The sequence below is a fragment of the Micromesistius poutassou genome (assembly GCF_964030765.1).
Source record: "Micromesistius poutassou genome assembly, chromosome: 12".
NCBI classification, from domain to species: domain Eukaryota; kingdom Metazoa; phylum Chordata; class Actinopteri; order Gadiformes; family Gadidae; genus Micromesistius; species Micromesistius poutassou.
This window is the reverse complement of record NC_140282.1, coordinates 10,828,348-10,853,347: the sequence shown is the minus strand read 5'-3', so window position 1 is coordinate 10,853,347 and position 25,000 is coordinate 10,828,348. Positions and strand designations below refer to the sequence as shown.

At 48.2% G+C, this 25,000-nt stretch overlaps 1 protein-coding gene across 1 annotated transcript in view; it reads right to left on the bottom strand.

Moving 5' to 3' along the window:
* Window positions 1-3,638: 3,638 nt before the first annotated feature.
* adamts17 (ADAM metallopeptidase with thrombospondin type 1 motif, 17) overlaps window positions 3,639-25,000 on the bottom strand; it is a gene marked incomplete at both ends in the record, with an annotated part of 65,480 nt that continues 44,118 nt past the window's right edge. The window contains 8 exons of the mRNA XM_084476337.1: window positions 3,639-3,823; window positions 5,340-5,517; window positions 9,987-10,139; window positions 12,185-12,389; window positions 14,923-15,058; window positions 18,909-19,071; window positions 21,518-21,675; window positions 24,448-24,528. Of these exons, the coding sequence (XP_084332463.1) occupies window positions 3,639-3,823; window positions 5,340-5,517; window positions 9,987-10,139; window positions 12,185-12,389; window positions 14,923-15,058; window positions 18,909-19,071; window positions 21,518-21,675; window positions 24,448-24,528 (1,259 nt within the window). The remainder of the gene's footprint in view (window positions 3,824-5,339; window positions 5,518-9,986; window positions 10,140-12,184; window positions 12,390-14,922; window positions 15,059-18,908; window positions 19,072-21,517; window positions 21,676-24,447; window positions 24,529-25,000) is intronic.

The window sequence follows — 25,000 nt, the reverse complement described above, 5'->3', positions numbered from 1 at the left end:
AGGTGTAAGCGATGACCTTTCTACTGTGTACTCCACTGCCCTAGAGTAGAGCAAGAGAGAGAGCGAGACCGACCACAGACACTATAGGGTTAATATTCACACACCTAGCAAGACCCAAAACAGACACTATAGGGTTAATATTAACACACCTCACAAGACCCACCACAGACACTATAGGGTTAATATTCCAGCTACCAGAGCGGTGCACGGTACAGTGAATGGTATAGTGCTGCTGTCACTTTTTTTTGTGTGCTTTTTATAGCTTCTGCAGAGTATTTCATTTTCACACTTTGTTGGCTATACAATAAAACACAGGAATCTGAACCTCAACTTTCTTTGATCATTTAGTAACTTATTTATATGACCATTTCAGTGTTCTGTACTGCTTAGACGAGATTAAATTAACAACCATTGCCTTTTCAAGAGTATTTTACCCTGTGTTCCTTCTCAAGGTTTCCTCCTTGTTAATAAGGAAGCATCTTTATCTTGCTCTAAAAATGGCTTCAGTTGATACGAATTACAGAACTACAGACTGCAGTGTAGCTCGAAAAAACACACATTGCGTTTCCATTTAAAACCACTTTTTCTTTATTATGTAAAAAAAAGAAAGAAAAATCAATTTACATTATATAATTCATTGCAATCAATTGGATTGGCTTACTCAGAATGGTCCTTTGAATACGGGCGAAACTCTCAATGAAGGGGACAGAGGTTGATCGACAGCGTTTGATGACTAACTCACATATCTACAACAGCACTACAAGAGTTATCTCCCTCTATATTAGCATATATACAGGGATTACATATGCATTTACACATTGTGTTTACTTATTATTAACAGGTTCAAAATGCGCTCAACTCCGTCAAAAAATCAGCACCATAAAAAATACACGTAGTGGCAGTTTATGTACCAAACATATGTGCAACTAAAACAGTACAGTACAGGAATAGTTAGCATATTTGCACTATATCAGAATAAAGCAGTTTGCCAAAACAAGTCCTAGATTTGAAATACAACTAGGTTATTAAATAGTTCTAAAACATGTAAAAAATAAACAGAAAAGTCATAAAAATAAACATTGACAACAGATACATCGATAACACACACAGATGGATTCCACGGTTTGTGAAATAGGTCGCAAAGATAGCACCGTTTCACCTCAGGACGATTCAGCTGAGGCTGCTGCACATACACACACACACACACACACACACACACACACACACACACACACACACACACACACACACCACCCAGCCACACATGCATGCATGAGAAAAGACGCTCATAATTACCGGGTCATGCTATTCATCTAAGGGTATAGAATGGGAGTGGAGAGGTTCAAAAGTTAAAAGGTCAAAGGTCAATAGGAAGTGACTTACAGTTATCATCACATCAAGTGACGACAGCATTGAGAACACACAGCCATTATGAGTGGGAATTCCGACGCACAACTGCGCCTTTATAAAACATTTAGCCCATTATGAAAGAGCAGCTCCCTGCAACTGAGAAGCGTGTTTGTGTAAAGTACACAAGTTGTTTGTTGGTTGTCTTGCCCCAGTGTGTATATGTGTTGCTACAGAGATGTGTGATATGTGTGTGTGTGTGTGTGTGTGTGGGGGAGGAGGGGGCTGTCTCTCGATGTGGGAAACTGGGGTATATGACAAAAGCTAAACAGTATGTGTGTGTGTGTGTGTGTGTGTGTGTGTGTGTGTGTGTGCATGTGCGCGTGCATCTTGGGTGCGTTTGTTTTGCCAGCCTAGAGCCTCTGAGTGGGCTGAGAGACCCTTATCGGGTCCTTATACTCACTGGAGAAACAGGGTCCCGCCCCTCCAGCCAGCCAGGGTGGTCTCACTCCGGCTGAGAACCTCTCAGACACACACACACACACACACACACACACAGATAAACAGACAGACAGACAGACACACACACACACACACACACACACACACACACACACACACACACACACACACTCACACACACACACACACACACACACACACACACACACACACAATCACACAGATAAACAGACACACACACACACACACACACACACACACACACACACACACACACACACACACACAGATAAACAGACACACACACACACACACACACACACACACACAGAGTCTGGGGTAGCAGTTTCTGTTTGGATCGTCTTGTATGAATGAAAAATAGCGAAAGATTAAAGGCCTTCTTGAAACAATTGACAGTGGCAGCCCAGTGAGAAAAGGATGAAAAAAAGGCACAGAAAACATTGGGGAGAGGTTTCAACACAAAACGCTTAGCCTCTTCTCCCAAACTAGTTTCAAGAGCCTTTGCATTCTCATCCTACAGATATTGCCAGTCTATTGTGTTTTTCTGCTTAAATCTGTTCAACATTTACTACTGAATTGTAGTAAATGTGCTCGCAAGCATCTGGATCCCTCCGTGGCCTGCCAGACTTAACCTGTTGTGCAAGGCACGTCTGCTTCACATTAAACGTAGATCTTCTTTCAAGCCTGCCTCTCAAAATGTTTAACGTCGTCGTAAACATCTTCGCCAATGTAATACATGTCCTGTGTATGTATGCACACATAAACGACGCAAGCATGCCGTATCTGGCGCTCATCCACTGGGGCTGAATACAGGGACTCACTGTCGAATGCCCTCGTGTCTGTGTGGCTCCTCGCAGTGCGCGTCACACCGAGAGACGAACAACCGAGGTTAAAGTGTCGACAACACAATGCTCCAGTTGAGCTGAGGGACAAAACTTTCTCATCAGATTACCGCTGGGCCAGCCTCTGGAAACGACAACCACACCGACTCTTAACAGCTTTTTTCGCAGCCTGAGAGCGGGGGTTCGTCTGGGCCGGCACACGGGTAACAGGGCTCTGCTACATCGACGTGCGTTGCTCTCTGATCAGACGATGACATCGCGTTTGGTCTAGCACCTGTGCGGTTTCCCGCGCATTGTTGGAAAAAAAAACGATTTTCCCATACCTTGTTTTCACACGTAAAAAAAAATGGTATCATCGTTCTCATTCTCATCTGCCACCCTTAATTTGAACCTTATGTTTACATACTTCTTAGTTAATATATATTGTACATATCTGGAAATATATATATATATATATATATATATATATATATATACAATTCGGTATCAGACATGTACGTAGCAATAATACAGTACAATAAAGCGAACCAGAGGGAAAGTGGTCACCCAGAACAGAGCTGCTCTCTGGACGTCCATGTTGTCCCCACGTCTCTAAGCCCAAAACATCTATTTTCAGGATGTAGTCGATTTCTTGTCCTCAATCTGTGCAATAAAGCCAACAGGATGTTTTTTTTTTGCTTCCCTCAACACTAAACCTGCCTTTTTCTTTGGCACAGAATGAAAGAAACAGTTTTCAAGTCTTCATCAAAAATATCGGGAAGCTTATGACACCGCTGGGAAAAAAAAAATGAAACACTACGGAAAAAAAACTGTTCAGTTGGCATAGTCCTGGAGAGGCGCGGAGCGTTTTTTGATGATAGTGGAAGAGAAGGAATGGGGGTTGGTGGTGGGGTTTTGAGGGGGGGGGGGGGGGGGGGGTCGTTGGTGGTGGTGGTTCAGGAAACACAATTATAAAAAGCGAGCGGTTTAGAGCGAGGGAGCGAGGGTGGCCTTGGCTATCGAGCTCTTGTGCAGGATCTTGTTGGCGTAAAAGTTCCTGCATGTGTCGCAGCAGCGCTGGTACCAGCGCATGTCCTGGCACAGGTTCTTCTCCCGCACCACGCGGCAGTACACCGTCCACTGGTCCCCCATGCACTTGTAGGTCAGGGCGGCTGCCGTGGAGGGGACACACACGCACACACACACACACACACACACACAGACACGCGCGTCAACGCACAAGCGGGCATACACACACATGCACATGTGAAGACATGAACATACCAACACACATATGCACACACACACACACACACACACACACACACATACACACACATAAACATACATACATACACACACACACACATACAGACACACACGCACACACACATTTACGTGCATACATACATACATACATAGAAAAAAAACACAGAGAGAACATTGAATGGTTAAAAAGAAGAAACTAATTATTTGTCAGATCACCAGGACCTTAAAACTCTATACAGGGACCCTGAGAATCACCAAGACTCCTCTAATGGGACTACTGGTTTAGAACAGAGGCTCTCAGTGCGAGCTTAATTACTTAATCTGCCCTATTCTGCATCTGATCTGATAATGTGGCCATGGACCTCATAACCCAGTCAAACATCAGGGTCAACCGGGGCCACAACCTCGCCGCCTAGGTAACATGCCCACGGAACGGAAACTGAAACCCTGGTTCCAGATTCCCACATATGCTCATATGCTTCATGTAGTCCCTCTCGCTCTCATCAGCGGTTCCTGTCCATAACAGCACCAAAACGCATCAAAACATGAGGATTGATCGACCCACCACCAGATTTTCTCGCTTACCATACAAAGTCCCATGCAAGGTTACATTTCAGCCTCCCTAAAACGCTTATCACGTCCGGTCTGCTGCTATAATAGTTTAATATTCTGCCGGACTGGCCTGCCCCTTATCTCCTCCAGGCTGCTTCTCTTTAGCTCAACCCTAGCTCCATCCACCAGCAGAATGTCCATATATTTGTATATATATTGTCTGCAGCAGTGCAGTAATCACACGCTGCTGTCGGGGTGAAAGTGAGAAAGCTCAGCCTCATGAGGTCGGGTTGATTCTATTCTATTCTAGTCTATTCTTGCTCACTCCGCGGGCTCCTTTAGGGGGTTCCCAGCACAATCGCCCTCTGATTAGGGGCTGAGTCACACACAGCTCGGCCCCTCTCAAGACCCTAACAACCCCAGGCAACACACACTGCTCTGACAGCAGTCTGCAAGCCTGCCTGCTTTCAACAATGGGGAAACAAGCTTTTTGCTGTGCTGCGGTAGCTTGCCTGGAGAATTGTCATTCCGACCCAGATTCAGAATAAATACAACCGCCCTGTGCCTAAATTGTTCCCTTTCGTGTGGCTACTGCATCCATTCATTTCCTTTATCTCCCTGGTTTGGGTCAGTGGGGGGGGGCTGGAGTCTATCTCCCACTATTAGCATTGAGTAACACATTGCACGGCCATCCCAAGGTGAATCGTACCAGGAACAAACAGCTACCCTTCATAACCATGCATATATATAGTGTCGTTAAAACGACCAGCCTGAATTGATGCACGGGCGCACCTTGGAAGAGTATTTTAGGCTTCCGTCGTGCCAAGTTTAGCGAGCGCGTATGTATATTTAACAGCCCGTCCTCACCTAGCCTTGGGGAGGTGATGGTGTTCACGTTGATCTTCTCGTTGCAGGCGCCCTGGTGGCAGGGCCTGTAGTTGGGGAGTCTGAGCGGCGCCGGGCAGTCATTTCCATGACGACCCGTAACTTTATGCATACACTGGACCACGCGCGACTGCAGGCCTTTGCCACAGGACGAGGAGCACTGTGGAGAGGACGGAGAGCAGGGGAGGTGAGGCGTTGTTGATCAATGTTTCTCACAAGCTACGTTGAACAACACTACACACACTACTGCTACACATTTATTTCATTGTTACAGGCTTCTTGTGTTGAACTGGTTCACTACAGGTCTGTTGCCAATCTTTTTTTTTACATTCGACTGTGCAGCTGAAGTCTCCAATTGATGTTGCACAAAACACTGCAAGGGTGAAGAGTTAGATTCCCCCTGGGAGATTGTTGTTCAAGAATTGTATTCACAGTATTGTAAGATGCTTTGTATTAAAGACAAGTGATACAAACAATTACTTATTTATGTGTGTGTGTGTGTGTGTGTGTGTGTGTGTGTGTGTGTGTGTGCTTGTGTTCTCTTTGTGCGCGCTAGGACCGCCTGTCGTAAACACGGCTTACTCCCGAGCTCCAAACACCATCACTCATCTGAGATGTAAACACCGCATTACGCACTCGACACGGCTAATCTGAAGGGGGTTTGCCCCGGGGTAGGTGTGACATTGTGATGTCATAATGTCATAATGAGAGGCCTTTGACAGTCGGCGCGCATGTTGTTAGAAAACACACAGACGGGACGCCACGTGCACTGACCTCTACGTACCTCGGCGTGTTCACCTGGTGGCCAAACAGCGCCGGCCTGTTCCTGTTTGGGGGGCGGTGACCTTTAGGGCCCGCCCCTACATCACAAAAAACGCTGATGGATTTGAGAACCTTGAAGGAGTTTTGTAAAGTCGACATGAACTTGGACGAAAAAGTGCCTTTTCCAGCCAGTGAGTTCCAAAAAGGTGCTTGTTTCTCTGTGACTTGCTGGTGTGAGTCAGAAGCAGCCACAAAGGAAATGTGGAGGAGATTTGTTGACTTTGGTTTACTCTGCTTTGTCTCCCTTGATAAACATTGGATCTGGTCTTCAGAATCTCATCGGACTGCGCTCGGATCAAATAAGGACACTCAGTGTTAGAAAGATGTTTATGAATACATCTCTCAAAAAGATGAGGTTTGTGGGGCTTTCACTCTCACTATCAATTTGTTTCTAACAATATGTGGTTGATTATAATTTGGTCGGAACCTGCTGGAACAACATGTTTAGGGAACAGCGTGTACAATACACCCTCAGTCCAGCACAGGGAAATGAAGGCTTCAGGTTCACACAAAAGCTCAGGCTAAATACAGGAATAATAATTACATTTTCATTACGATGCATTCGTTTTCCCTTTGCTCAAGCTGCTATTAATTGTATGCCATGACCTTTGAAGCATACTGCTATTTCAAGCGGTACAAGATGGTATTCACATGTTGCAAAAGCAATCAAAAGAAATGGAAGAGAGATGAAAGATAAGAATTCCCCAGAAGCAGCACTTTCTGTTTTTATTCAAGCTGTTAAGCGAAGCATTCACCTGAGACTATGACCTTTGACTTGCCATCAGCCACAAGAAAACAGCAACGCTCCGTGGCTTAACACCATTGATAATTGGCTTGTTTCTCACATACAGACAAAGCCACACACACACACACACACACACACACACACACACACACACACACACACACACAATAACACACAGACACACAGACACACACAAAATGCTCTTGGCACAGTTGTGATTCACTTCTCCTGTTGCTGTAATCTAGGCCAAGCTATATATTGTGTGTGTGTGTGTGTGTGTGTGTGTGTGTGTGTGTGTGTGTATGCGCTTATGTATGTGTGTGTGTGTGTGTGCGTGTGTGTGTGTGTGTGTGTCTGTCTGTGTGTGCATAAATGCGTGCGGAGATATAGACAAAAATAGGCTGTCTCTGTGTTAATCAGTCCCTTTGCCCCACTAACTATAACATCTGTTGTTCAGACATACTGTATAATAATCTTCAAGATGCACCTGCTTGGGAAAGTTTCTCGGCAGGTATGAGCACAAGCTGGCTAGCCAGGCATCATCACACACCTCATCAAACACACACAAGGACGGAGACATGGCTTCAGGTACGCGGCAGTCAAGACTCCCCCTAATTTCCTCCGATCCGTCGGTGCCTCTTTTAGTCGTAAAATAAAGAAACCTGCTTTTTCACTGCATACATCATACGGACCTGAGGGCCGGCGACAGCAGTCCACGGCAGTCTCAGGTTTTAAAGAGGTTTTCTCTCGGGCTTGGAAAAAAGGAAAGTTGTGAGCTCCATGGTCATGGCAAGAGGAGGGGGTCAGTCTTTTGTTAGAGGTAGTGGTGGTGGTGGTAGAGGTAGAGTTTGTGGTGGTAGAGGTAGTGGTGGTGTAAGTGGTGGTGGTGGTAGGGGTGGTGACGTAGGAGGTGGTGGTGGTGATCCTCAGCAATGCTCAATAAAGCACCTGTACCCCCCCTTCTCATCTGGAGTAGCCATCAGCAGATCAAAGCGGAACATCCCAAAGTTGTGCGAGATGAGGAGAAAGGGGGATAAGAGAGGAGGCAAGACATAAAGAGAAGCAGAGAGAGAGAGAGAGAGAGAGAGAGAGAGAGAGAGAGAGGCATTAGGAGAGGCAGAGAGACAAAGAGTGAAAGAGAGGGACAGAGAGAGACAGATACATTAAGAGTGGCAGAGAGAAACAGATAGGCGGAGAGAGAACGAGGGAGAGAGAGAGAGAGAGAGAGAGAGAGAGAGAGAGAGAGAGAGAGAGAGAGACAGAGAGAGCAGGTAAAACAGAGTGGTATTAAAACTGGAAAGCTGATAGCTGGCGGCGTTGGATCTTGTTTTTAAAGGTCCATTGGGTGCTAACATGCCCCAGCTGACATATTTCATAGGGTGCAGGTGTCTCTCCGGGCCTTGATGTGGTGATGTATGCTTGTCTTGAGATGTAGTGCTCAAAGGAAGAGTGAAAGCAAAGGGTTGAACAGGAGCCAGATGTGCAGCTAGCTAGTTCACCAGCTTGTTCCCACCTGGACCGCTACAGCACTCACATCCATCTCCGTTTACTCTGTCACTCCGGGAAACAGCCCTGATGCGTATGAGTTGGCATAATGAAGGAAGAAGAACTGCTTTGTCAACTATGTGAGGAAGCACTCAGCTTGGTAATGAGTTGTAGATTCATCCTACCAACCTATCTACCATGGGAAATGTTATTTTGTCAATCCTAAAATCAAATATTATTCATTAGATTATTATTATTTTACTCTAGCGCACACATTTAGGCATCTCGTAGACATTTTTGGAATTAATATACGAGGGTGAGGGTCAACTTAATCTGTTTGCATTGGTAATGTTCTCTAAAACCAATACCCTGTTTTGAATCAGACCATGACCACATTGTATTGCTTGCTATTCATACGTATATCCCTCGATGCAAAGTGTATCGACACCAATCAGTCATGCAACTTCTACTTTTACTGCCCATGGCCTTGTTAACGGGAGCGTTTTGAAACCAATTCAAAGCAGGAGCATATCATTAGCCTCATAGCATAGTCAAATAAATGAATGAGGCAGATAGTGATTAAGGAATGTAAAAAGCAATCTGAATGGCTTAGGATATAGCAAATGAGGCACAGTGATTCAGCATCGTTAGGAGAGCAGAGTTAGGTTGGATATCACAATTTGGCCAAAATATGACAGCAATTATGCTATGAGGCTAACGATATGCAAATAGGCCTGAAACATCGCCGCACTTTGCCTGCTTTCCTTACGATTGTACAAGTCCTAGACCTTGCCAAGAAGGATTGTAAACTGGAACACCCCAGTCGCTACGTCTCAGTCTCGGAGTTTGTCAAAACAAGGGATGTGTGGGAGAATTTGAAACCTGTGTGTTGGTGTGTGTGCGCATTTCAAACGGGGATCACTCGTATGCCCCCCCCCCCCCCCCCCCCCCCCCGGGTGTAAACAGGCCGGGACGGTTGTGGTCGTGTTGTGCCTTCTGTGTATACAGAGGAGTGTTTTAATGTAGATACAATCAAAATCCCTCAAAAACGGTCACAGAAGGCAAGTCGTGTAAACGTAGCCTGGGAACCAAAATAATTTTGCGAGCTCGTGTTTCATTTGCTCTGCAGATAAGGTCTGGTTCCCCTCCGACCAATCACAGCCGTTTATCTAACATGAGGCGGGATAAATACGAGCAATGTGGAGGAGCGCCGTAGAGGCATTCACAACAACAACAAAGATGGCGGCCGCTGAAAGTATTAAGAAAGTATTGAACAAACTGGACGGTACATTTTCACTACAAGAAGAACAGACAACTGCACTTAAATTGCTTACGTTGAGAAAAAATATACATTTTTGTCACTCAGTCGCTCAGTTTTTGTTGCTGTGATTGGTTGTAGGCCTGTCCAATTGCGTCCACGGGCATTTTGGTCTTTGGGATACCATTTGAAAAATCGAAAGAATTAAAGGAGAGGTTCCAAACGGACCAGGCTAGTGCAAACAGGGCCTCTGTGTGTGTGTGTGTGTGTGTGGGTGTGTGTGTGTGTATGTGTGACCCCTCTGTCCCCCCCGCCCTACCTTGGACCAGTCGCCGGTCTTCCACTCGTAGCATTTGGAGTGGTCCTCGCAGGGCTCCTGCTGGGACGGCTGGGAGTGGGGGTCGCAGAGACCCTGGGGGTTGGTGCAGGACACGGACCGCCTGCGGACCCCCGCCCCGCAGTCTGACGAGCACTGGGGGGTACACGACCGAGAGAGTGTGAGGAGGAGAAGCGTTATGTATATGCCAGCTACGAGGTTCAGTTATTTCAAGAAGGCCTTGAATCGTTTGCTAATATTCGTTCGTAAAAGACGATCCAAACACAAACCGCTATGTGTGTGTCTGTGTCTGTATGTGTGTGTGTGTCTGTATGTGTGTGTGTCTGTATGTGTGTGTCTGCGTCTGTGTCTGTATGTCTGTCTGTGTCTGTGCATGTGCCTGCTCGTGCATGCGTGTGTGTGTGTGTGTGTGTGTGTGTCTGTGCATGTGCCTGCACGTGCATGCGTGTGTGTGTGTGTGTGTGTGTATGTGTGTGTGTGCCTGCGCATGCATGCGTGTGTGTGTGTGTGTGTGTGTGTGTGTGTGTGTGTGTGCGTGTTGGTTCCACCTGTACATCAGGACATTTCATCCGTTTACGCACCGACGTTATAAGGCCATACCATAACTGTGAGGACAGTTGCGATGTCCTCATAAGTCTTGCAGCATAGAAGCACTTAGCATGATGCAAATAACTCCCTCCCGCTTTTTCTCAAACTGTCCTCATAGTTACTTTTGACCTGATTTCTAGTGTGTGTGTCTGTGTATGTGTCTGTGTCTGTATGTGTGTGTGTGTGTGTGTGTGTGTGTGTGTGTGTGTGTGTGTCTGTGTGTGTGTGTCTGTGTGCATGCGTGCATGTGTGTGTGTGTGTGTGTGCATGTCTGTCTGACGGAGATCCAATGGGATCAAAGCATTGGAGCACAGCGGGGAACGCGAACACCTTGAGAGCAATATATACATATACACACAGCACTCCGACCCTCTTTCACTCAAAATTATTTATAACCTCACTTCTCCAGCACCTGCAAGAAATTGGACGTGCGAATACATCTCCATCTGTATGCTTGTGTACCGAGCAGCATGGCTGCACGTGATTGCCGTATGTGTGCGTACGTGCCGCTGGGGTTATTCGGTTTACTGTAACATATTGAATCGTATCGTCGGACAGAAGAGTGGAATGCAGACGACGGGGTCAAGCGAGAACCAGAGGTGAAAGACGAAGAGGAAGAGGCGTGAAGGCTAGACAGCAGAGAATGGATGAGGAGAGGGGAGGGAGGGAGGGAGGGAGGGAGGGAGGGAGGGCAGGGAGGAAGAGGAGGCGTGAAGGCTAGACAGCAGAGAATGGATGAGGAGAGGGGAGGGAGGGAGGGAGAGCGCGGGGAGGGTGGGGGATGAGTGATTTATGAGAGCGAAGAAGCCTTTTGGTTATTATCCCCACTAGCACAAAAAAATTACTATTACAAAAGAAGACGAGGAAATGTGTCCACAACAGATACGGTATGTTCTGCTGAAACCGGGTGCATACAAGCACAGGACCGGCAGCACACGTTATACGGGGTTAGCTCATTGATTTAATATCCCAATGTGTTACACGTCCAATAGGCTTAGGTAATGACGCTAAATACTTTCAGAAGACCTAGGCTGGTTCTTAACGTTTTTCTAAGAGTAATTTATGCTCATATCATGCTCAAACGACTTTACTGCCACACTTTACTGCTACACTGACCACAGCGTCTAGACACATAAGTTTAAGGTTTGCGTCGGCATCTGCACAAAGCATCACAGTTGCAATACAACATGAATTATATTACATATTAAGTTCTAATAGCTCGAAAAAACAAACGTAATGTAGGTGGAAAAGTCAAATCATCTGTGCAGACCCCCATCGGTGGAGTGGCAGACAGAGAGACAGAGACAGACAGACGGACAGACGGGCAGACAGATGGACACAGACGGATGGACAGACAGGCAGGCAGGCAGACAGACAGACAGACAGACGGACACAGATACAGAAAAAACCTCACGCGTTATACTCAAGCAGAGGCTCAAATCATCAGCCACCAAAGTCATCGAAGAAAAACATTAATTATATCACATCGCTTTCTGCCCCAATCTCCTGTGTGGGCTACAATTTGCTGACGGTGACAGGCAACCGGTGCAACGTAACAACGACCACACGCGTGCCTTTGTCCTCCCACCCACCTTGGACCACTCGGAGGCCTCCCAGATGGTGAGGCAGAGGCGGCCCTCGCAGCCCTGCAGCACGGGGGGCTTCCCCCCCTGGCAGTAGAGCTCCTTGGTGTGGATGAGGGAGCCGTTCTGGAGCTGGTACATGCAGGCCACCTCGCGCCGCTGGAAGCCCCGTTCACACGTCACCGAGCAGGCCCCCCACTCGCCGGCCACCCACCTGGAACAGAGGCACAGACATCAGACCACAGGGGAGGGGGGAAGAGGCTCAGGAGAGAGAGACACACAGGGACAGCTGCTGCAGTACCTCTTGGTTAACCAGAGAGGGTGCTGTTGCTGCAGTATGATGATTTATGATTTAGTATGATTTATACTGTGACGTGTTTGGTTTTCTGTCCGGCAGTTTTCTGTCAATGTTCGTCTCTGGGGATTATTATATTAGAGCGCTTTGCAATGCTTAGATGCTGTTGATGTTTATTGTCTGTAGACTTTCGATACAGTGAGAGACTATTGTCTTTGTTTTGGTTAAATAGTACATCATTCTGAAAGTGATAACCTCCAGGATAGAAGGAGTGATCTGGTGACACTTTCAGGGGTTCACAAGTACAACCCGAATCTCGTCCATTCATTCGCCTTCACTTACCACAAGAAAGCCATTGGACTGAATGATCACCGACCAAACACATGGTCATGAAATTCATGTTTGCCTTCAGATAGCAGCCATTTAAACACATTTTATGACGAGATTCTGCAATTCTTTGATGTCCGTGTTTGCTTTCCCTCCACCTTCACATCACTTTAATCTAGGCTAATGACCTCTCACCCACCCCACTCCTCTCCACTCTGCGCCGCTTTCATCCCCTCCCCTCCCCTCCCCTCTCCTCTCCTCCCCTCACCCTCCTCTCCTTCACTCTCCTCCTCTTCCTCCCTCTCCACCCCCAACTCCTCTCCGACTGTCAACATTTTCTTCTCCACCTCTTCCTCCCGATCCACCAACACCTCTTCTCTTTTCCTCTCTACCTCTCCACCCTCCTCTCCTTTCATCTCCTCTCCTCTTCCGCCCCCACTCCATTCCTCTCCACCTCTTCCTCCCACCACAGCCCCCACCCTCCAATCCTTTATTCTCCACCCTTCTCACCCTCCTCTCCTCTCCTCTCCACTCTCCTCCTCTCTTTCCCCTCTCCCACCCCTTCCTCTTCCACCCTTCCTCTTTCCACTCCGCCTCGCCTTTCATCTCATCTCCATCTCACCGCTCCTATGCATCAGTCCACTCTTCCACTTCACCCCTTGACTCCTCTCCACTCCTCCGCTACATCACTCCACCTGTCCACTCCTCTGCTCCCGTTCACCCATCTCTTCCATCTCACCCTCCACCCCTCCACTGCTCTCCCCTTCACTCCTCTCTTCAAATTCACCCTCTGTCCCTCCACTCCTCTCTCATCCACCCCTCTCTTCCATTTCACCCTCTGTCCCTCCACCCTTCTCCCGTCCACCCCTCTCTTCCATGTCAGTCCTCTCTCTCTGCATGCCGTCCTGCATCCTTCTGCCAGCTCGTCCTTCTCGCTGCCCCTGTGCCCTCCTGTGGTTCAGCCAGGAGCCCTCTCTCTCTCTCTCTCTCTCTCTCTCTCTCTGCTCCTTGCTCTACCTCCACCGTTTGCTTCCATCCATCCATGTTCCACCATGTCTCCCTCCAGAGGGAACCTGGCCGGGAGCCAGTGATCGTGCATCCCCCCACTTCGTGCACCCCCCACCCCACCCCACCCCCAACACAGCTCTATGAGATGTGGACATAGAGGAGCAAAAAGTCCGGAGAACAGATAGAGAGATTAGGAGAGAGAGAGAGAGAGAGAGAGAGAGAGAGAGAGAGGTTGGTCAATGTTTCATCATAGGACTTATCAAAGGTACAAGCTGATGAGCTGATGACACATTCACACACACAACACCCAAGCACACACACACACACACACACACACACACACACACACACACACAAACACACACGTACATACACATGTACACACAATCAAACACACACACACAACGCTGTCCAGACAGAAGGACCAGAGGCCCTGTGCAGGAGCAGGGAGGGCAGTGAGTGAGACGTCTCTGCAGCGTGCTTCCTCCCAGGCCTGATAAAACACTCCCCGGCTTCACCTTTTATGATGAAATAGTCCCCCTCGGGTCGCATTGACATGGCAGTTAGAAATTCAAGAAAGTGAACGTGAACACTAAAGCCTCGCTTGCTTCGTCCACTTTCCCCCTTTCACAACGTTGTAACACTGCAACAAGACATCTGCAAACCGCATCCAGGGCAGAGAGCCCTTTTTGAACCCCGGTGCCAAGTGCACAATATCCCAACCCAGAGAGCGAGGGGGATTTGCGACTGGACTCCTGGTGTTGCGAGGTGGAAACACGGCTTCTAGGCTGACAGACTTCGGAGACAGGCATGGGCCAAGTCTCTGCTGTGCATACCTCTTAAAGCTGTACACACACGCATTTTTGAAAATGTGCACTACTGCAAGGTATAACTTAGAGAACGAGCTATGACAATTATGTCTGTGTACTATTATTAACTATTACAAGAAGAGGTTAACATAGGGAACAATTTTGTAAATTCTGGAAACAAAAAGCTCATCTCTGGTTGTCAGCCTGGTGACCACCTGATTAATCAGGCTGCAGTGTGCATCGATTTTTGCTTGTGTGTGTGTGCATGTTTGTGTGTTTGTGTGTGTGTGCTTGTGTGTGAGACTCACCGATACTGGCAGGGGTGCGTGTTGCACACCCGGACCTGAGGGAGCGGCTGGTTCTGGAGCTGACAGTGGCTGTTGTTCACCAGCTCCATGGTCTTATTGGCTATCCTCATGCAGGAGACCACCGTTCTCCTCTCGCCTACGCACACACAGACACACACACACACACGCACACACACACACACACACACACACACACAAACCGGATACACATACATATACACACACACACACACACACACACACACACACACACACACACACAAACACACGATTGCACACACACACACACACACACACACACACACACACAGATCGGACACACCACACACACACACACACACACACACACACACACACACACATACACACACAGGATCGCACACACACACACACACACACACACACACAGCACAATGTCACAAATGTGACACAATAACGGCCTCAACGCACACTTTAAAAGCAGAACAAAATGTGAGCCAAAGTGTAAAGGTCGGATAGGAAGTGACCCCATATTATAAGCTACTGTCCCACCCAGTTTCTGTGCGAGGGTCTGGCCGGCGTCCAAAGGACCCAAGGCCTCTTAAAGAAGGAAGAACTGGGGGGGGGGGGGGGGGGGCGGGGGGGGAGAAGGCACACAGCCAGTGGGCTTTGTGGTCGTTAGCTCCAATTAACAGAGTTTTATTTGGGAACTGCCCCCTGCGTTAACGCGGGCCTCTGATCTCTGACTCAGTTCACTGGAGGGTCACACAGGAGGGCAGCCGTATCAGCAGCCCCGGCCAGTGTTGCGTAATAATCCCCCCCCCCGCCACCCCCCCCCCCCACACATGTACGTGTGCCGCCACAAAGGGCTTTTGTTTTTTTTCGACATCGGCCCCTGTGCCTTTATGGTCAGGGCCGTGAAGACAAGACAGGACAGCGGAGTGAAAAGGAGAGGGTGTTTATACGTAGCGCGGGAGCAGAGGTCGACGTGGAGCCTGCGAGGCGTATCGCTCGGCACGGTGAGCGCACCAGCGGCGGCGCCGCAGTCGACGGATCGTGGCGTCGACTGAACAAAAGGGTGTTGAGGGAGACGGCTATAGAAACACAGCTAAGCGTAGCGCTTAGCGCTCGGGATTTAGCGGCGCGGGTTCTTGCAGTGCTTGTCGTGTCTTCTCCGGCTGCTAATCTCAGTGATTATCCTGGAAGACGTGTGTGTCTGCGTGTGTGCGTGCGTGCGTGCGTGCGTCTGTGTGCGTGTGATGGCTCCCTCTAAGATTCGGTGTTCTTTCACAGGTCTCAAAATGTTTCTATTCCAAGTCACTCCGCACGACGCGATGAGGTCGGCTTAGCTCAGGAGCTACGGCGGGTTGACATGTAAGTGGGAGGTTGGTGGTTCAATCCCTAGCTCCGCCTAGATGCGACGTGTCCCTGCAGCAAGACACCTAACCCTAACTGCTCCCGACAAGCTGGCTGTCGCCTTTGCAAGGTTGACTCCGCCGTGGATGTGTGTATGTAAGTCGCGTTCGATAACAGAGTCTGCTAAACGCCCTGAATGTAATGTCGCTGAGCTCCGTGAAAAAAGCTACAGGTGAACACAGGTGGATATGTGACCATGGCGACCATATGGTGTCTCAAGAGGTAAGTTGTGGTAGGTCTGTTGTGGTAAGAGGTAAGTCTGTTGTGGGGGCTGTGAACCAGAACGAGGAGCTCCACACAGCCTTGACCACACCGAACTCTACTCCGAGAGAGGCGAGAGCTATGAGTCAGACAGAGGTAACATCAGGCCATACTTGTTTTTCATTCCAATAGTGTGAGCTTACAGGGAGGCACTTCACGCACACACACACACACACACACACACACACACATACACACACACAACCATCTAGAACTCTTTCCTTGGATTCCCACGGTTCCATCAAAAACAGGGGCGACACAAAAGCATGACCTGAACGTTAAGGTAAGCATGAACGTTACCAGGGAGACGATGAAAAGGAAGAGACGATGAAGAGGCACAGGGACTGTTTTTCTGTTGAGTATGAAACATACGAGAATCTCATCTCAAAATCCCCTCCAAGGTGTTACCGAGTAGGGAAATAATAAGGTGAACGCACACACTCTCACACACACACCCGCGCACTAGCACAACAGTAACCCGACGCGCGTACTAATAGCAGTTTGGTTACCGTTAGCTTAGCAGATGCTAACACACCTCTCTCTCTCTCCTAGGCAGCCTCAATATTGAAACCAGTCCCAACACATCTGCTCACAGAGGAAGCTATTATGTATTTCCAATGATCAGTCAGCTCAGCTAATTCCCTGAATGCATAAAGAGCTGAGGTCATGCTGGTGCAATCAACAGCCCCTCGCTCCTTCTGAGTAAGCAGTGTGCTGGGCCTACAAAGTGGGACTTTGAGAATGTGAATACAAATCACAGACACCGTTGGTTCAGCTGTGTGTGTGTGTGTGTGTAGCTAAATGTGCATGTTTACGTTTGTCAGTGTGTATGCGTGTGTGCTGCCAAGCCGCCATTGTAAGTAATAATTATGTGTTCCAAAACGACTTGCCTGGTTAAATAAAGATTACAGAATAAATACATTAATAGTGTTGAAGTGTGTGCATTTTTGCATTAGTGTGTGTATGAGTGTGTGTGACACGCCTTCTGGTGTAGTTTGTGTGTGTGCATGTGTCTGTGTGCGTGCATGTGTATGTGTTTGAGGGAGAGAGACAGAGAGAGAGAGAGATAGAGATTGTGCGTGTGCGCGGGAATTCTTTGTGTTTGTGTGTATATTCTGTGTGTCTGTCTGCGTGTTTCTGAGAGTTCTATTTGTGTGTACGTTGTGTGTGTGTGTGTGTGTGTGTGTGTGTGAGTGTGTATGTGTGTGTGCGTGTGAGCCCGATTTCTGTGTGTTTGTGTGTCTTGTTTTGTGTGTCTGTTCTGTGTGTATGCATATGTATATATGTGTGTGTGTGTGTGTGTGTGTCTTAAGAGTGTGTGCCTGCGTCAGAGCTATGTATGTTTACGCGTGTGTGAGTTATGTATGTTTGGGCGTGTGTGTGTTCCGTGTGTGGTTTTATAAGCGGGCTGTTTGGACTAGCCGGGCAGACTAGCAGCTGAAGCCTGCTGTGAGTCCCCTGAGGTCAACCCCCCCCCCTGCCTGTCTCATATGATGTGGATCAGGGAGGCTTTGAATTAGCCTGCTGCTGACTTCTCCCCTGGCTCCTGCCTCCTTCCCCGGCCGGAGCTCCCAGACACCCAGCCGTCCTCCACCAGACCCTGGCTCCAGCACCGCTACGCGCTCCCCCTCTGCCTCCCGCAGCTGCCCTGATCGTGGGCCACCAATCCCTGGACAACAGGCCCTCAAACCCCCCCCCCCGACCCGCGTCGAGCTGCCTCTCAGGCCGGCACCAGGCCTGCACACGCGACGTACGGATTACACCTTTTCACACAGCCCAACAAAAACGTTAATTAACAAAAGGCTTCTTCGAGTCAAGTGTTGCTAAGACACCGCGTCAACACACGCACAAAAGAGAGAGGGATTCAACAATCAACTCCTGGGATTACGCCGTGGCCGAGCCCCAGAGTCGACGGGATCTCCGATTGAAAGGCCGTGTGATTCTCTCGGCAGATCAACTGTCTGTTGAGTTCCATTGAAACCCGGTCTGGACAAGGCCTGTGGGATTTGGCGTAAGTGGGGAAGAGTGAGTTCAGATCTTGAGCAGAAAGGCAAAAGCCAGGTCCACAATCAGCGGGGGGACAGAGATATTAGTGTGGAATTAAAATGGCTCCATTAAGAACAGCACTTGCCATAAACATTCACTAAATTAATTGTATAAACACTTTAAAAAGGTTTAGGTTTTTAAACAGCCCTCAGTTTGGTACTTCAAAAGGCAAAAAAAACTAAACGACCTTGAAGCACAGAAATAGTCATTCACCTGGGACTTCAAATGCCCTTTTAATCACGCACCGACATTAACCTGGGACTTAAAAAGCTACTCCAGCCCACCTCCTCCGCACTGGACGGTGCAGTCGCGCCAGCTGCTGTGGGTCCAGATGTAGAGGTGCTCGGGGTCCCGCTGGTCCTCCCGGCTGCCCCTGTCCCGGGACGTGTTCACGGACACGGTGTACTCGTAGTGGATCCCGTAGGTCTGGTCGTGGAACAGCAGCACCTGGAGAGACGGCAGGGTGAGGAGGGGGCGGGCGGAGGCCCTGATGTCCTGCTTAAGGGACAGCACAACGATATGTTGATATACGTATCATGATCAATCCTTACCGATTGATGATTACGATTATTAGGATCGACCGCCTTTGATTATCGATATTTCAAAGGTGGTATATGAGGTGTGATTCACTAGGCCTTTAACATTTAGTGAATTCGGCGACTTGAGGACGAGCATTTTGAGTGTATATTTTATTATATATATAGGGAAATACATAATGAAATCCTTGTTGTGCTCATTATGTATAATGAAATATCCCAACTAAAACTCAAGTCAATGATGACGTGAATAATTGAAGTGTAAATGAACGTATCAGCTTTCACATCGTGGCGTAACCAAAGATTAAAATCAATCAAAGATTATTTAAAATCAATGAGTAGCAACAGCGCCATCACTGATCAAATACGGCTTATTACACTAACGTTGTTGGCTTCGCTCCCTTCTTTTTCAAAAGCTATTGCAAGTGATATTGAGCCAATTATACACATCAATTGCATAATAAGTTATCCCTGGGGTATATCCCTCATTACTCTTTAAAAGAGGAAAATGGGCAATAATTCATTCATATAACCCAATCTAAATAACCCAAAGTATTTTCCTATTCACTTTTATTCCTCTATTATCCCTGCACGTCACTGAAAAATCCATGAAAACTCACACCATGCTCGCATACCCCAAAACCCACACATTGCCAGTAAACCGCCACGCTAGGCCTACATAGGAGACCTCGATATACAGACTTTATAAGTGAAGCCGAGGTTAAACTGCGAGCCAAGGAACCTAGCCGCTGGTTTCGTCCAGGTACTTTTCATTAATAAGGCGCCCACGGTCTGCTCATTAAAGCCAGCAGCTTATATTCCACCGGGAGGAAGAAGAAAGGAGGAGAAAACGACTTTAGGATAACAACGGCGTTCGTATTTTGGTTGTTATTGAACAGCGCCCTGATGAGCTTCATTAGGTTTAATTACCACCCAGCTCACTGCCTTGCAACTATGCCAAATAACGTGCTGCGGTGTTCATCCATATGTCAGGCAGGCTGCGGCAGGGCGGGGTGGAGCGCTCTACAGCAGATTACCGGGGGTGCCTTGGTGCAGCAGGGTGCAATGTGGCTCAAATGATCCTGGGTAATTTATCCCTTGGCATCCAGAGAGGTCGAGAGCCCTCCCTGGGTGATAGATGGGGCCCCTGCCTGTTGCTGAGCACACCAAAACATCTCCTGCACGAGGGGCCCGCCCGGACACAAGACACACCTGGAGTGATGCTTGGGCGAGTGTCTTTGACATGTTTTCACCAACCTGAATAGAAAGTCAAAATACGGCTTTTTTTTTTCAAACTGAGACATCTAAATATGAAATGGGATTTGTGATGATTCCACTTTGGTGTCTGTCTGGTATGAACGCTGGAAACCAAAACCCTAAGGTTAAGCTGTCTGTTTGCTTTTCCTTTGGACATTTCACTCTAGATTATATTTAAGGAAGCACAAGAGACCATTTATTTCCCTAACAGTATAATATGCAATTAGCCAACGCTGGAAGTGCCAAATGCTAATGTTGGCTCACATAGGGATCTCAAATTTACATTTCTCAAACAATCTAAACGTTTTCCATGATTACTCTTTAATATTTCCTGGAAACGTTTTTTTTGAACGGTTTGGACCGTTTATGGAGTCAATTCCTAAAACACGTGACCCTTTAAGCAGCAGGTCTGATGCTATGGTTACTAAGTAACAAAGCACTGTATACATTGTTCCTTGACATTACTCACCACCTGTCAATGCATCTCAACTTGAACACACCATTCAAAACATAACTGCTGTTGAACAAGCAATCATTTAGCGCTGCAGAAACAAAAAAAACCTGCTTCACATTTTCAAAAAACAAAGTGGGATGAAGGGGAGGAGGAGCACATCCAAACACACACACGCGCACACACACACACACACACACACACACACACACACACACACACACACACACACACACACACACATTCCCTGGATGGGGCCCCCACTGGTGGGGGCCTACTACTATGTGTGTGTGTGTGTGTGTGTGTGTGGGTGTGTGTGTGTGTGTGTGTGTGCGTGTGTGTGTGTGTGTGTGTGTGTGTGTGTGTGTGTGTGTGTGTGTGTGTGCGTGTGTGTGTGTGTAGCACACAACGGTAAACCTCTCAACTGTAGTAAGTTCAAGGTGGACTCGTGTTGTTCGAAAAATCACCATGGCAACATCGGGTTGCAAACGAAAGTCGACACATCTCATCTCAGCCCCCGTCTGATTGGATTCTGATGTGTTCTCCCTTTCTTTCCATGTCTGATGAGTGTACGCTTTCAACCAGAGGTATACGGTATGCACGCGCGTGTGTGTGTGTGTGTGTGTCTATAGGAGACTGATGTCTTCACCATCAGGTGGAGGGGGGACTTGGTGGGTCCCTTGGCAGACATCTTCTCCCAGAGCCCCCTCCTCACGTAGCGGACGGTGGTTCCTGCGAGCTGGAACTCTCCCGGCAGCTCGATCTTCCAGTCACTGTTGATGGAGCGCTTGCTGCTGTCCTGCAGGGCTACGGAGGGGGGGGCAAAGGCAAAGGGAGGAGAGGAGAGGAGGAGGGGAGTGGATGGGAGGAGAGAGGAGGAGAGGAGAGAAGAGGAGGAGAGAGGAAATAGGGGAGAGGACGAGATAGGAGGGGAGAATAGGAGAGAGGAGGAGAGGGGAAGAGGAGTGTAGAGGGGAGAGGGGAGAGGAGGGCACGGGAGACAGGGAGAGAGGAGGAGACGGGCGAAAGGAGAAAGGGGAGAGGGGAGAGAGGAGGATGGGAGGGGAGGAGAGAGGAGATGAGAGAGGAGAGAGAAGAGAGGAAGGGATGGGAGAAGAGGAGGAAAGGAGGAGAGAGGAGGATGGGAGGAAGGGAGAGAGGAAAGGGGAGGGGAGAGGAATGCGGGGAGAGGGGAGGGGATGGGGATAGGGGAGACAGCAGGAGAGGGTGAGATAGGGGGAGGGGGGAGAGGAGGAGATAGGGAGAGTGCAAGAGGTGGAAGAGGGTGAGACGGGAAGAGGAGAGAGAAGAGAACAGATGGGGGAGAAAGGGAGAGGAGGAAAAGGAGGAGGGAGGGGATGAGAGGAGAGGAGAGAGGAGGCGAGGGGGAGAGGGGAGGGAATGGGAGAAGAGAAGAGGGAGGAGGATTACGGTTATCACAGAGATCAGATGTGCTAGGCAGTACCTCCATTAGAGCCATTTTAGATAAGCCTCCTTTTAGCCATGTTGTGTTTAAAATAAATACAGTATTTGGACATCAAACATGGCACTATTAGGCAATTCCAGGGAGGGATGCCACTGGAAGCTGTGCAAACAAAGAGCAGTGTGTTTCTGGACGAATCTCTAAAGAGACAGAGGCGCTGGAACAAGAGCAGGAGAACAGAGGCGGTAATACGGAGCCCAGGCACCCACACCCTTTTCTTACTTTGCCGAACGTCAAACAACCCAAGATAATTCCAGTCCTACTTATTCAATAAAAAACAATGTTTCTCAACGGTGGGCGGTCCATAACTTAGCTCGCAAAAACGGTGGAAAAAGAGAAAACGAAACACACACACATCGACACGTCCATGCCAGAGAAAAGCTTTGAACCTGGGTTGCGTTGTGCTGTTCATTAGGGCAACACAACACTTACTAATTAATATAAAACGAGTGTGCTTGGAGCACATCCCTTGTTATTATTTGGGGGCTCTTAAACCCCAGCCCTAAGAGCGAGAGAGGCGCTGCAGGCTTGCTTTGTAACGGCCCCCTTCTGCAAAGCTTAGGGACCGGGGCAAAACTAATTCTCAGACAAAGGTTTTCTTCTTCTTTTCCGTCAAGGACAAACAGCCAAATGGAAATCAAGAACCTCGCCGAGTCGCTGATGTTTACTTTTTCATGCTACTCCCCAGAGCTCCACGGCACCACACTCGGTTTCTGAGAGCAGCTCTTGAAGTGGATTATACATTTTCTTTAAGTCCTGCCAACCAGCTACGCCGCTGCACGGCCAGAATTAACCTACTTTTATTTCTGAGAAAGCGTTGTGTGTGTGTGTGTGTGTGTGCACAGTTGTGTATGTTTGTGTGTGGGGGGTTATGTGTGTGTGTGTATGTGTGTGTGTGTGTGTGTGTGTGTGTGTGTGTGTGTGTGTCTGTTAGTGTGTTTGTGTTAGTGTAAACTGAGGGAGATCTTCGTTTGTATCAGTCAAATGATTCCGCCGCCAATTCTACACAACATGGGCCTGATTTCACAGGCACATAGATTCTGTTTGTTGACTGCACAGTGTGTGTGTGTGTGTGTGTGTGTGTGTGTGTGTGTGTGTGTGTGTGTGTGTGTGTGTGTGTGTCAGCAGTAGACAATACCAGCAGAAACAAAAACAAACAAGGGGATACAAACAAATGCATATTTGTTTATCCATGTCTATAGAAACACACTTAAACTGGAACTCAGAACACATTGTCAAACACAATGCAACACAAAAGCGCATCGCACTGTGACGTGAATTTCCAATGCCGCAGTAACACACAACAACAGCACGGTGAAGCAACACGTTTTCATTTCTTTGTGCTTTCGGATGTAGTTGATTGTGCTTAAAAATGATTGGATTGTGCGTTAAAATCCAAACGTAATCAGCGGTCAAATCAGGACGCTGGCGCCCGGTGGCAGGTGTGGTTCGGATCGTACGGCGATGACGTGACTCAGGATGCCTCGACTACGCTCCAGAACCCGAGCCAAACCAGAGAGAGAGAGAGAAGCAGCCGGCGACCCATTAAAGACAAAGCGCAGATGAGCCTTCAGAATCGCTGTTTGGCCTCGAAGACAGAACCGAAATATATCGCCCCGGGGGACATCGCGTCACTGACGTTTTTATTTACGGAGAAAATACCGAGCAGGGTGTTACTCAGGATATTATTCAGCTGTTTGGGCTGTTTCCTGGGAGCTGAACAAGCTATTTTTGTTCACTGATTCCCTTTAAATTAGGGTTTTAGGGCTTAGTGTAATCCCATTCAGCGGCAGAACAATTATCGTCATCCTGACTCCGTCCCAAATGCACAACCCGACCGTTGATTGCAATTAAATTCTGGCTTGACCAGCGTTGCCGCTGCCGGTCCGGAGAGAAGTTGACGTCCTCTCAGATTCTCCTCTCCGGTTTCCTTTCTATTTCTGTGTGTGCGCGTGCATATAATGTGTACGCGTACGCACGTCAGCCAGGTGTGCGCCGGTGCGAGCGATCTGTCGGGGACAGGTTTGTGAGCATCGCGGGTTGGCATGGAAACGCTCCCCCTGCTGCGACGACGAGGCGTGGCGACGGTGACTTACCCAGGAAGCTGTGGGAGGGCCTGTCCTCCACCACCTTGATTCTCCGGGCTCCGGTGGGTATGACGGCCGCCTCGATGTAGCCTAGCAGAGGGAGAGACAGCGCGTGAGGGGAGGGGACCGGAGCCTGTGTGAGTGTATGTGTGTGTCTGTATACGTGTATATATATGTGTGTGTGTGTGTGTGTGTGAGATTGTGAACGGGCCAATACTAGATGATGTTCTCTCTATGTGTGTGACTACAAGATTGCTCGCTTGATGTATGTGTAGGAGCTATTTGACATTGTTCGTGGTGGATTTAAAATCTCATATCTACAATATGATCGTGTGGGTAACAACAGTGTGGGTAAAGAAAGAGTGGAAAGAAACTCAAAAATAGTCCAAAGTGACCACCAGCCCTAACCCACCAAACACGCACACACACACACCGCACACACAAACCCAAACCCCACACACACTCACATAACACAGAATGGCATAACACAACTATAGATTCAAAGCAGCGCATTAAATGAATGCCCTAGCACGGTGAGGGCTGTGTTGGGTCTGAGGGCGTG